The sequence below is a fragment of the Pseudopipra pipra genome, chromosome 1, assembly GCF_036250125.1.
Source record: "Pseudopipra pipra isolate bDixPip1 chromosome 1, bDixPip1.hap1, whole genome shotgun sequence".
Taxonomy (NCBI): domain Eukaryota; kingdom Metazoa; phylum Chordata; class Aves; order Passeriformes; family Pipridae; genus Pseudopipra; species Pseudopipra pipra.
The window spans coordinates 139,519,335-139,533,412 of record NC_087549.1 but is presented as its reverse complement, the minus strand read 5'-3'; the positions used below and the strand labels follow the sequence as shown (position 1 = coordinate 139,533,412).

The window sequence follows — 14,078 nt, the reverse complement described above, 5'->3', positions numbered from 1 at the left end:
ATTTAAAACAAACACGTAAAGAAATCCCTCTCCCTGAAATTCAGTAAGTTAGGACTTGGAGGGAGAACTGGGGTTCCTGCCTTGGAAATGTTCCTCATTGTGTCAGCCTGAGAAGAGTGTGCTATCAAATGGCATTTAAGACTGTGTTGCTGCAAGCAGGTTGTGTATGTTCATATGTGATGGACAATACAAATGCTGTAACATACGGCTTGTATTAAATAGGACTTCTGAATGAGTTCATTAATCATAAGTGGCAACCCCCACAAGTGAGTTTCATTTATAGGCAAACCCCTTATACCTAGTACTTGGGGGAAAGTCAGAAGTGCAAATAGTACAAGGCTACTGAAAGAAAACAGAATACAATTTTGATCACCAGAAAAAGAAAAGCACTAAAACATAAAGTTCACACCCCGGTTTTTTATTATTATGCTTCATATAGCAGAGCTGCAAGTGTTGTTAATGAACATAACATTTTATAAATCAGGTTGGTGAGCTTTGTTTCCCTTTATGGTCTCGTATGCTAATAAGTTTAACAAGAGGCAAGGCTGGGGTAATTGTTATGGACTGCTGCTCCTTTTATTATTCAGCTGTCCTCATTTTATTGGATTTTTCCAATAGTTAATAAAAAATGATAATCTGATCCTTGTCCAGTAGTTTTTTTCCTGCTTTTCCTGCACACTTTTAAAACACAATCCTGTCATGTTCTTGTGTGCCAACTACCAGCTCCAGGGCAGCCTTATATCCTTCAGAAGTGAAGGAAGTGCTACACTTAGTATTGCACAAAGAGTTTGTGCTTTTCAGTGTTTTCTGAACTGGTTTGCATTATATTGTTTTGTGCATATTTTCCTTTTTTTTTTCATCTAATGAAACTGCAGACACTACTCGTCCAAGGAGAAGCCAAGAAAGTGATGGTGTCGAATACATTTTCATTTCCAAGCACTTGTTTGAGACAGACGTACAGAATAACAAGTATGTTGAAGAGATTTTTAACTAGAACTGCAGTTAAAACAATGGCTTTATTATAGAATGGGGCTGGTTGTTATTTTAGATAATAAAGTGGATATAAGTTGCAGTGATTTGAAGATGTGTTAAAATTACATTTTGTTATATAAGCAGCTGGCAAAAAACACAGAGCAAAAAAAAGCAGCAAACAGAACTGTTTCTAAGCTTCCAAGTAGTTTCAGTACCTCATCTCCTCAAGACACTGAAATTGTAGGTTCTTAGGATCAGGGAGCACTCTTTTAATAGAGCATCTTCTGTGATAGCAATAAAGCATTGCAGCTCTGGGATGAAGGGCCATGGAAGTGCTGCAGACATGCCTGAGTCAATGTTTGCATAGTTCTGCTCTCTTTCAGGCCAGGCACTTCCTCTGCTTTTGAATTTAGAGATCTACAGTGAAGCCCCTGCCTGTACACCTTCTAGGAAGCAAACTAAAATTAAGACAATGGTAGCATCGTGCTCTCCAGCAGCCTGTAAAATGCTGCAGCTTGAAATTCTGCCCTAGTGTTTCAGAGGGCAAAAGTGTATTAGACACAAGGCTGTGGGTTTTATTGAAACTTCAAACTGTGCTTTGCTTTTCTGGCAAATAGCGCCTGTACTTTTATAGCAAATAACCAGCCGCCTTGGTTCCATTAGCACCGTCGTCACTCCTCCTCCTCTTCTGAGACAGAGAATTTGGATATTCTGTAGTGTGCAATGAAATTTCAGTAGTTTCTATTGTTTAGCTTATCCACTGTTTTATTGCATTGCATTAGTTCAGAAAAAGAGGTGATGGAAAACATTAGTGGGCTGTTGGACTACAGTACTTTTTTCTCTTTAGCTGTAATACAAGCAGGTGTTACTGATTTGAAAGCAGTAAAGTAGAAGATTTCTTAAAATTGACATGCTGAAGTACTTGACAGCATTTCCTTTATAAAACATGGTAAAACCCTCATGTAAAGTACAATATTTTTGCTCCCGAATTAAATCTTATAAACCAAACTGGTAAGCTTTTTTCTGCACAAAATGGAAATGATTCCAGTTGTTTTCATCTTCTGCCACAGGTTTATCGAGTATGGCGAGTATAAGAACAACTACTATGGTACAAGTTTAGACTCTGTTCGATCAGTTCTAGCTAAAAACAAAGTTTGTTTGTTGGATGTGCAGCCTCATGTAAGTAAGCATGTCATCAGTACTCTTGCACTTCCCCACATTGCATGTTGGGATTCCAGGAAAAAATTTCAGATGCAGGGCTGTGCCTGAGGAGCAGGGCAGGGCTGCACTGGCAGAGGAATGGCCAGGGAAGCCATACCCTGTGTCAGGGGAGGAGGGGAGCTGGGCAGAGGCTCCTGCTCTGTGAGACCATTGCTTGTCCCACCCAGCCCAGTTTTCCAGCAAAGCACGAAATTCTCTTGGGGACCCAAGCTTGTGAACCATTCTGGCACCCCACTCTCCAACACAGGATTTTCCTGTGGACCCTGGCAGTGTGGAGAGGACAGAAAGCTTTTGGCTGTCCATACACTACCCTGAGCTGCTGGCCATCCCTACTTTACCCTGTGCTGCAATCCAAATCACAGACGTGTTTCTAACTCCACACATAACATCACTCGGCTTGCACAGAAAGAGTGAACAGCAGGGGGTTGTGCGGTGGGCACAAAGTATTGAAAAGAAAAATCATTGACCTTTTGTGACCAAGTGTCACAGACACCTTTTTCTGCTATTTTTCATGGGTACACAAAGTGTTATTCCTGCTAAAATCCATTGAACTTTTGAACTTCTTGTCTTCTCCTGAATACCTTGTGTTCCCCTCCATCCTCGTGCTGCCAATGGCACTGGTGTGCAGAGCCCAGCCTTTCCTGGAATGATGGGGTTTACCAGCAGCCATGTGGAAATCAAGGGTAATGATCACCCTTGGAGAAGTGGTTTTCTTACCATTCACATGAAAATTCTCCTTACGTGAATCAGTGCTGGTCAGCAGAGCAGGATGGCACTAAATGAAAAATACCTGCCTAGAAGTGTTTTATGGGTTTATTTTAGTTAGTGGAGAGTTTCTGTTATTACAGTAAGTTCCACTGTGCAAAATAAACTAATTAATTAAAATCTTCCCTCTTCCCAGACAGTGAAACACTTACGGACATATGAGTTTAAACCATTCGTCATATTTATAAAGCCTCCATCGCTTGACCGTTTGAGAGAGACCAGAAAAAATGCCAAGATTATTTCAAGTAAAGATGATAAGGGAACTGCAAAACCCTTTACAGTAAGTATAATTAGACATGGCAAAACCTGTTAAGAGTTTTGTTGTAGTGGTTTACCTTGAAAATAAAGGTGATCACTGGATCTCATTGACAGCACTTGTCAGGGCTTACATGTAGCATCTTGCTGTTTCCCAGCTCTCTCATGTCACACGTTTACTGTGGTGTTCTCATTGTTTGATATGCTCGTGGGTATTTACATTTTCCATAGTCCTCTGATTGTATGTCATTGAAGAATCCCCACAGTGCAAGTATACTTTTATGAGAGATAATGCTGTGGATTTCCTTTAAAACATTTGCATCTGGGCATAGATGTTTCTATTCAAATATAAGAATTTCCTTGTTTTATCAACTGTATTACAGGGTCTAAATTTAGAAGAAAATTCAAATATAAAGAACCAATTAAAAAAGTCAAAGATACTTTAATAAAAAGCACATATTTGTGGATTAGAGAAACAGTGGTTTTTTTAAATGCTATAGGGAAATGAATACTGTAAGAAAGAAGAAGAAAAATCTAAGCAAGTAAAAAATGCTGCTTTTTGTCAATAGTCAGAAAAAAATTTAGATTACCCAGCAGTAACTTGCTTACTTCCTTGTAATATAATGAAATATTTTAATTGAAGCTACAGCAAAGCTGATCATTGTTAGACTTTTTATCTGCATTTACAATGTGTATCATTTTCCCTCATTCAGATGTTATTTAGGATTTTTTAGGGTTTGTTTCAAACTGAGTCACAGATATAACCAGACTGTATCTGTGTAGATTGTGCATTTGAAATAGTTTGGAAATTACATGCTATAAGAAAATGTTGGTTTGTGATATATAAAAAGTAAGAGGAGATCATTCTTAAGAGCAACCTTCAGGACATTACTTAGTTAGGACAGGTTTAATCTCTCAAAGTTATTTAAACAAATTGCCAAGATTTGTTCTCTTCCCAAACATGAAGAGAATCCACTAAGCCAGATCGAACCAGGCATAGAATGACGGCTCCTACCAAGCTCTTAAAAGAAAAGAGGCTGTACTGTAATGTGTCACACACTAATATCAAGCTGAGACTTAAGTAATGAAACTTTACATGTATCATCAAAGTAAACAGCTAGAAACATTTTCCAGTGGTGCTGCTAACAGAAAATGTCTCTGTAATTACCATGCAGTGACTAATTGTGTCACTACGAGGGGAGAGATGAAAGAATTGCCTGTTGAGCAGAGTCGACTCATGAGAAGAGTCTCTGAGATCACTTGTAATTGTAATTTCTGGGTATTTTTAACTAAAAGTACAGTTTCCATCTTCTGATAAGATAAAAAATAAGCAAGTGGATTGTGTTTAGTACGAAGTGAGTTAATGCCATGTTGCTTTGGGCTGACGGTGCACTTATCTTACTAGGAGGAAGATTTTCACGAAATGATTAAATCTGCCCACGTGATGGAGAGCCAGTATGGCCACCTCTTTGACAAGGTGATAGTCAACGATGACCTCGCTACAGCTTACAGTGAGCTTAAAACAACTTTTGACAGGTTGGAGACCGAGACCTTCTGGGTTCCTGTCAGCTGGCTCCATTCATAGTAACATTTTAAACAGCCAGAACATCTGCTGTTGTATCAGCGCCTCAGTCTGGGGCATGATTCAGGCAGCACTCAATGGTCATTTTCTTGGTAGGAGGGCTTTTAACTCTACTGAGCAGCAGGTATACTCTTTATGCACTTGGAACTGGTCTTGTTTTCCTGTGTCTTCAATTCTCCTGCCCACAATTCGGGGCAGAACAGTCAAATTAAACTGGAGCATTACTATGCTCCATAAAGTGAGCTAATACTACTGTAACAAAACTGCCAAACACCTCTTTATCATCATCTGTGTGTTTCCAAGGTGAGCTTTTTTAACAGAGAGTTTGCAGAAGATACGAGTCAATACTGGAGATCAGCACTTCAGTGGTTTTAAGCATAACTGCTCCCATAGAGAGCACATCAGCACTTGGAAGTTATTGCCCCTTAAATGCTTGAGAGAACTGAAACGGGCAAAAGTGACCAACATTTTTATGAGGAAAACATCATAGTTTTAATTACATATCAAGATAAGTGTTTTTACTTTTCTAGATGTGAACCTTGTCTTACATGTCCAGAGTGATGTTGGTGTTCCTTTGCACTTACATAATCATGGAAAGAAAGATGTATTCAGTGGCTTAATTGTGAAATACTCAGCTGTGAGCATGCACACATTGAAAATATTTTCACGCATGCCCTGTACCACAAGAAAGAAAATTAATGGGAATAATTATTTAAATAGGAAAAAACATGAGTTAGTATGTATACAACTTCAGTCTTTGGGATTAATCTTCTGTAAAATCAGCGGCAAAGTGATATGAATAGCAACAAAGTAAATAACTTTTTTTTCCCCTTTAAATTGATTTAAAATATTTTTTGGCATCCTTTAGAATAATTTTCCCATCAGAAATTTTCAAATAGCGAGGAAACCTTGGATACTAGGAAGCAGTTGCAAGAGATTAATTCTTTCTATTGTCGAGTATGTTGTGATACTTTCTAGTAGTGTAACATGTATTTTGTCTCCACTCAAAAATAAATGAATGCTGTAGACTTCACTGTAAAAAATATCCTTGTCACTGGTCAGACACAGTTGGAAACCCCATTTTAAGATGTGATGTGGCAATGTAAACAAATGTATATTAGAGGATGTATTTTTAATATAGATAATTTGGTATTTTTCTTTATTTACTACCGATGTGCAGGAAGTGAGTACACATGTGAAGACCAAGTAACACCTGTGTGTTGTGTTGTGAATATGTCTTGTAAGTACAGAATGTGTATAGGAACTTGCTGACTTCAGATCATCCCATCTGTGACATTCAAACGGGAAACCATTATTTCATGTTAATCTGTAAAGAGAATATAGCTGTCTTGTTTAAAGAAAAAAGAATTTAGTGAAACTTTATATATTTATGAAAGGGTTGAAAAGGGATGTTAAGTTTTTAAATTTCTTGTCAATGTGATCATTTATTAAAGAGATTACTAAGTCTGTAATTTGAAACAGTCTCTGTAAATGGAGCTCAACATTCCATGTAAATATTTTATTTCAGTTCTTATGCTGATAAAGCCATCAGATTTTGCAGTTTTATTCTAAATGTGTATTTAATGTGTGGGTCATTGCATTTGGCTTAGAGTCTTATAAAACAAATGAAATGCAAGAAACAACAGCAAAATCCCCAGGAGTCTGGAAATGTTTATGCAAGAGTTACAGATGAACTGAGTGTATGGATACACGCTCTGCTGGAACAGCTATAATGTAACTTTTGTCAAATTTCACCATTTTCCTGGTGGACTTAAACTTTTTTGTAAAATAACATAAATAGGAATTTGTTGATTAAATTGCATAGAGATTATCTGGGTTGAGAAAACATTTTCTATTTTTTTTTAATTACTGAAAATTAAACTATTTTTTCAGGGGATATGGAATTCAGCGGGTCAGTTTGCCTTTGCCTGCGAGACGTCGAGTGCTTTCACCATCTCTTGAAACTGAGAGGGCACTCGGCACCTCTCAGGATCTGGCCATTTCCAAAAAGAGGGGGTTTAGTCCTTCCTAAAACACTGTTAACACTGCTTCTGACCTGGGCTGTCTCAGAACACTGGGGCACTGTCACGCTCGCATAAGGGACCTGCTTTTCTCTTTATGAATTAGATGCTAGAATAATCTGCAAACTCTCTGGTAGAAACAGTTCTGGCTGTCCTACAGGCTGTTTTTCCTGTCCTTTTGAAATGAAATTAATTTAATTCCCATTCCTGGTTCGGTGTGGTCTAAGAGGATCTTCTACACAGCTTTGCTGTCCTGGGCAGCGGTGAGCAGCATTTACAGAGAGACTGACCCTCTGATCCCTGCACAGTCCTGGCAGGAGTCTCCCAGACGGATGGCTGCCTGCCCCGTCTCTGAGCCAGGAGCTAATTCCTGAATAGTAACACCTGCAAAAGAAAGGGAATCTCAAAAACATAAATCCAACCAACAAAGTAAAACATGCACAGAGTCTTTAAGGGGTGAGAAATGGTTTTAATTACATTATTAGATTACTCTTGAAAGATCAGCATTATTGCAGTGTTAGCTTCAAAAGCTAAAAATCAAAGCCCTGGCCTCCACGAGGCAGGCAGAAATGACAGCAGGTCAAGGCAGAAAAAATGTCTTAGTCCAAGAGTTTCAACAGGACAGGAGCCTGCTTATGATGGATGCTGAGCCTGTGTGCTGAGCTATTCTGGGATAACAAGGGGAGCAGGGGGGTGGATTGTTCCTTTGAATCCTAAGAATTTGGGAACGAAGACGACTAAACATGTTTCCAATATTCCACATATTCAAGTTGTGCTGTGTGGGTTTTTAGAGAACTGTATGTTTTGACAGTCAAGTCCAGATGTTTTTATTGTGTTTTAGCTGTTTGCCGTAGTCAAACAAAGGGTAGTATTTTTTAATATTGTACCAAGCTCTATACTTGAATTTGCCATCAGATTCTTGGTTGATGTCTTACCTGAAATCTGATCTTACCTTCTTATGCAAAATAATAAATTATTGATATACCACGGAAAGTGTTTCTTTCTTTATTGTAAATTGCACCATAACATATCATAGACTCATAGAGTGGTTTGGGTTGGAAGGGATCTTAAATATCATCTCATTCCAACCCCCCTGCCATGGGCAGGAACACTTTCACTAGACCAGGTTACTTAGAGCCCCCATCCAACCCGGCCTTGAACACTTCCAGGGTTGGGGCATCCACAGCGTCTCTGGACAACCTGCTCCAGTGTCTCACCACCCTCACAGTAAAGAATTTCTTCTTAATACCTGATCTAAACCCACCCTCCTTCAGCTTAAAACCATTACCCCTTGGCCTATCACTACCTACCCTTGTAAAAAGTCCTTCTCCAGCTTTCTTGCAGCCCCCTCTAGGTACTGGAAGGTGCTATAAGTAGTAAAGAAGTAAATTATTTCATAGGTCTCTCTATTAACTGTAATGCTCCAATTATCTTAAGTGGAAAAATAAAGCACCCTAGAACAAGGACAACAATTCTTAATATTTCCTTTTTGTTGCCAGATGCTCCTTCAAAATAGATGTTTACCTTTTCCTGTAGCCCACCCCAAAATAAACCATTTTCTTTCTGAGAGGAAAAGCTTATGTCAGTGGATCAAGCTGAAATATCAGCTCGTCTGGGCTTGCAAAGTGTTGGAGTGTTATCCGAGTTGTTGACTTGGAGTGTTTCATCAGACACATATGCTTCTATGCCACTCACAAGTCCCAAAGGAGGTTGTGCTCATTTGTAGGACTCAAAGAAAGTTGAGTTACTTTTTGCATTGTGTTATGTCTTTTCCAGAAAAAAAAAGCCTAACACGTACTAGGATTAGATTGAAGACTTTTAAGCCCCTTCTGTTTTGTTTCAGTGCAGAATTCTGCATTTCCCACATGTACTTTGGTTCAGGTTTCTACTGTGCGTGGAGAATTTTTTCCCCAGTAAAGTTCATATTTAGCTTTTGTGAGATGGTTTCAAAGGTTGAATAGTTTCTTCAGAGATTTGAAGTTAAAGTTATAATCTGAGTCTATTTTTACTACCATTCTATCTACAGTAATTTCCCCACAGGATTAAGAGATTTCTGTGTATCAGTTCTTAAAACCATTTGTACTTGCAATTTGCCCAAGAACCTTTTGCTCTTAGAGTCATTAAGTATTTATCATATATTATCATGATTAATGTATGATAGCAAGCATTCAACAGAAAAATGTCTGAATACAAAATTAAAGGAAGACAGTGGGTGTATTTGTTGTTTTAGAATTCTGGTGCTAGATAACAGTTAAAGGTTTCAGCAGAAACACACACAAAAACATTTGGAAACAGTTAAAGTCTGGTCTTAAATTTTGTCTTATGTTAAATGACAGTACAAATGAGAGAGTTTGGAGTTCTAGACAGCTGGAGACTTTCCCCTCTTGGTATCTACATCTGAAATGCAAGTTGGATATTTGGAAGACTGTATGGAATGATTTTACATCTCTATACTAAAATACTACAGTATTTTGTGTAGTTGACATCCAATGTTTGAACAAAGAGGGTAAATCCATATCGAGATTTTGTTTTGCTTCTGTTTCAGTTGTACACACATGTCTGTTGAAACAAATTTTTAAGGATTCAGTGGCACAAAACTGCCAGCTACACATTTCAGTATATAAATGTAGAAAAATATCATCAGGATTTCCAAAAGGGTTCAAATGGCACAAACAGGATCTGAAAACTTGTTGATAAGCAATAAAGAGAGAAGATTAGGTCACAATTTCTTTTGTAATTAGATCTGTTTCTTTTCAGTAGCTGTATTAGTATTCACAACTTGAATATGCTAAATAAAACCCAGAAGGCATCCTATAATTTTCAAGTGAAATTTAGATTTGTGTCTTAACAAAGGTATTACAAGCTTTCTATAGGATTATACACAGACTCTCAGAAACCTAGGGATTTGGTACACTTTAAAAGCAGAGGCTCTGAGGGTAGGGCAGAGGTGAACTGAGAACGTTACAAATGCAAGTACTGCCCTGAAAATGCATCTTTGGTTTTGTGAGTCACTGAACAGGAGATCAGAGATCTGGCTGCGACTGTGCTGCGGTTTCTGTTCCTTCCTTGGTAAATATAAATAAGCACCAGTAAATCTGCTTTTGTAAACAAAGCTAAGATTGTGGGAATTATGGAGCTGAAATGTAGTACCCAGAAGGAGTACCACAGATCCTGCAGATCTGGCCAAGCTGTTGCTTTACTGTCTTCTAACTTCGTTAACTTTTGCAACAAGAGTCAATCACAGCTTCAACACAAAATTACCAAACTCTGTTTAATCATTGGCAATTTCATTCTTTGTTTTCCTCTTGGCCTTTGTACAGCTTCAGTTTAGTAATCTAGGTAATACAAAGAGGGGAAAAGGGATAATTAACTCATCTTGAAAAACAGTGAGACATAAAAAATTTAATACAAGGACATTTTTTTACCTCCTTCCTTATGGACACTGGGGTGGTGTGTGTCTGAAACAGAGATGAAGAGTTAGTGTTTGTTCCAGATGGAGAAGCATATGAATGTGTTTTGTCCCATGAAAACAGAATTGCTCTGAGAGGTCCCTGCGGCCTGTTTGATGCATGAGAGCAGCGCGTGGTAAAAAAGACCAGGAGCAATTTTAAATTTTATGCAGCCAGTGTTGGCTTCAGCTGTTTAAGGCAATGGCCACTGGGGGCAGTTCTGATTGTTTTCTGTGTGACCTCTGGACATTCCCTGGTGTGTCCCCTCCCTTTCCTAGACTTGCATTACTGGCTTATTTTTAAGCAGCTGTGGTTCCCTGAAATTGGTCTAGACCTCAAGTGGTAGGGGAAGTCACGTTTCACGATCAAGACACTCACTGATATGGGACATGTGACCATGGGCTGAGACCACTCCAAGGAGCTTTGCACACCCTGTATGGGTTATGCTTCCCCACTAAACCTACTTTGATGCAGCTTCTGGAGCCCTACTCCCAAATACAGACTGGCTTGGGTTAGGTACCATATGCACATGGAACAAAGACATAGTCCCAGATTCAGAGGAGTTCACTAAAAACAGAGGGATGCCAGAGCAGTGCAGTGCAGCAAGAAAGTGCAAAGAGATGCACTAAGCACAGCTGGTCTTACCAGCTGGCAGCAGAGGCAGTGCTGGCATACTGGGGCAGTCAGATCTAGGATTCAGCATCTCACAGGAGGATCAGGTGGTTAGAGCTTCGTGTCAGGGCCTCAGCCCATGCTGTGCAGTGCCCAGGCACAGCCAAGGGCTCACAAAAGCTTGGCCCAGGCAGCCGTGTGTCCAGCTTGGCTGCACAAGGGAATTAGTTGCCTACACGTGAGCTGTGCTCTGCCTCTCTCCTGCAGAGCCAGAATGGCAGGGCTTGTCCTGTTTCTGTGCCTGGTGCCAATGGAGGCTGTCTGCTCCAACTCCCATTTGTAGTCCTGGCTACTATTGTAAGGCACAAAAGGAGTTCTCTGGTTTGGTTGGGGTTTTTGTTGTTGTTGTTGAAAACTGGCTTGAAAGCTTTGTTAATATTGGTGCTATCTGGATAGTATGAAAGAGCAGCCTCAGTTATTGGCCCTGCTGGGGTATTATTCCAGGTGTTTTTCTTTACACAGCTGTTAAGCAGGAAGTAGAACCAAAACCAAAGATTGATTTGAACCATTGTTTTGTCAAAAACCAGAACTGAACTTGAATTATTGTCTTCTTTTGACTTCATTGAATTCAGATCATCATTGGCCACAGCTGGATCCAACTCCAGTTCAAACCACACTGAAAAAAGCACAGAGCCTGACCATGCTCTTGAATAGGTGTGACTTTGAAGGCCAGGAGCCTGCATCTTGTCCTGAGTGCAGCTGATGTCACCTTAATGCCAATAGCAGCTTTAACTGAGCCTTGTATACATGTGCACATGTATATATTGCTATGCATTTATCAAGTGCTTTACTGTACACCAATTTCTTTTATTGAAAAAAAGCAGTCTTACATTTCTTAACTGGAAGATAAAAGGCAGACTAAAGAAAGAAGTCTCCTGATAAAATACCAATGTTTTAGCAAATAGATGCATAGTTTTACTCAGGCAGGACTCACACATCTCAGGAAGCTTAGAATTTTATGTTGCAACTACACTGGTTTGCCCCTATTTTCTGAAAGTCAAAAGAGCTTGATTGAATGCAGACTACAAACTTGTTCCCTACAAACCTAGTTAAACATGAAATCTTGTGGGATTAGCTTAATTGTTCCCTAAATGAAAAGGCTGCTTTGTACACAGACTACAATTTTATGCTTGCCAGATAAAGAAATGTGAACCTGTCCGGAGACACAGGAATTTGTCTGTGTAGGAGTATCACTGGGCCAACTGTCTTGCCTTTTATGTGATATTGTGGTGTAAAACATCACTCCACTGGTTTAGTTTTACAGAGAGTAGTCTCTGTGGTAGTACTCTGTGGGAACTGAAGTATCAAGTTCTATTTTCCCTTCACAAATCCAACTACATTCGTACCCTGCTTCTGACACTGCTCTCTCCATGACTGTCAGACAGCCGCGTGGGCTCGGGGGATGCTGCGGCACAGCAGGGGAGCTGCAGGGAACCTCTTCCAAGCAAAGCAGGAGGTGCCATTCTTTGCCACAGGAGAGGCTGCCATAGGTAACACCACAGTGTTTGAAATGAGGGATGGTATCCCTGATAAGATTATACAGTAACTTAGTAAATGGGGAAAATATTTTATTATTCCATTCTTAATTTTCAGAGGATTATGTGATACTTCTGATTATTAGACACTATTACTCTGACAGCAAACTTTTATATTTTTCTTTTGGCTTCCCTACTGCCTGCTTGAAAGTAAGGGTTGCTGTAATTAAAGACTTTATTTGTTATATAAATGTAACCATAAAACATGTGGAGTTCCTATCTTCCAAAGCTACCAGACCAAGCAAATAAAGACAAAATTTCTGCAAGTGTTCTCAAGTGACCCATTCTGTTTAATCTCGTTTCCTTTCTTCCTAACCAATCTTCTCAAAAAGCCTCTCCATGTCAGGAGCCAATAGTTTAACAAGGACAATGTGAAGCAGAAAGGAGAGGCTGGCCAGGAACCACTGAAAGGGAGAAGCTGGGGCACTGCTGGGCTCTGAACACCAGCACGTCTGCAAGTCTGGCACAAAAGTGAGTAACTTATGGGTGAAAACAGCACAGAAAGATGATGTGAGCAGCAAGGTGTCGTTTACTCCCTCTTAACTATGAGAAGAAACAGTCACCACCCCTGTGCCCTTCACTTACAAGAACTTAGCAGGGAGCATTTACGTTACCCTCCGTGCCAGCTGACACACTCCAATGTGCAGTCCTTGACTACACCGTGGCAGACTCTGCACGTGGTTTCCCTTCACAGTGTCACAGTCTGAATGTAGCTCTTGACTTTGTGGTCTCCAGAAGTTATCCTCTGAAATGATATTAAAACCTGCCTACTCTTAGAGTCTGTTCAAGTCCAACAAGTCCCAAGATGGGTGTGGTTGATGTGTCTGCGTATCACTGACAAGGTCATCGCACTTTTAATCCTGAGTCTCCTTCCTGTTCACCTCCCTTGTACCAGAGGGATGGTGGTGGCTGTATTAACTCTGCTGCCAATAAATGTGACCCATTTAAATGGTTGGTGTTTGTTATTGTCCTTGCAACCGCGTTAAGTACCCCCTGTGAGACACTCATGCTCATATTTTCTGCAGGAACTCCCGGGTCGCTCCCAGCCACACTAACTTATCTGTCACAAAATCTAGGTGGAAAACACAAGAGGCAAGATTCTCTCCAAATATGTGAGAGCTCTGCAGGGAGGCAGAGCTACTGCTCTACTCCCCTCACAGCTCCACTTACAGCAGTGGTTACTTGGCTTGGGCCCACTAGCGTCATGTAAAATCCTTATGGATCCTCATGGTTCCAGTGCTCAGGATTGATGATTCCTCCTTCTCTTTTAGCATCTTGTGAATAACTTAGAATTTTTTCATGCTAATGCAACTCCCTCTCTTCCTGGTAAATTGCCTCATTTTGTGCTATTGGAAAGTGCTTAGCCTGGATTACTTCACTGTGAGCACCTAATGGCTGCTGCTGCTTTCTGTATCATGTGTATGGGACAAGGGTGAAATATCAGCAGAGAGCTGACACCACTTCAACCCCTAAATGAGCGATAGTAGGAACTCCTCCTATAGTTAGCCTCAAATGACTTTTATTTGTACCACTTCAGCACTCAGGATTGTTCGTGCAGTTTCTGTGGCACAGATGAGATGGTAGTGGATAAACACGCAGTGCTAGG

At 40.0% G+C, this 14,078-nt stretch overlaps 1 protein-coding gene across 4 annotated transcripts in view; it reads left to right on the top strand.

Moving 5' to 3' along the window:
- Positions 1-7,809, top strand: part of MPP7 (MAGUK p55 scaffold protein 7) — a 150,118-nt gene extending 142,309 nt beyond the window's left edge. For all 4 annotated transcript variants that reach the window (XM_064636380.1, XM_064636371.1, XM_064636360.1 and 1 more), the window contains 4 exons: positions 876-969; positions 2,043-2,151; positions 3,095-3,238; positions 4,619-7,809. In XM_064636380.1, coding sequence (XP_064492450.1) covers positions 876-969; positions 2,043-2,151; positions 3,095-3,238; positions 4,619-4,798 — 527 coding nt within the window. In that variant the 3' untranslated portion in view covers positions 4,799-7,809. The remainder of the gene's footprint in view (positions 1-875; positions 970-2,042; positions 2,152-3,094; positions 3,239-4,618) is intronic.
- The last annotated feature ends 6,269 nt before the right edge of the window (positions 7,810-14,078 follow it).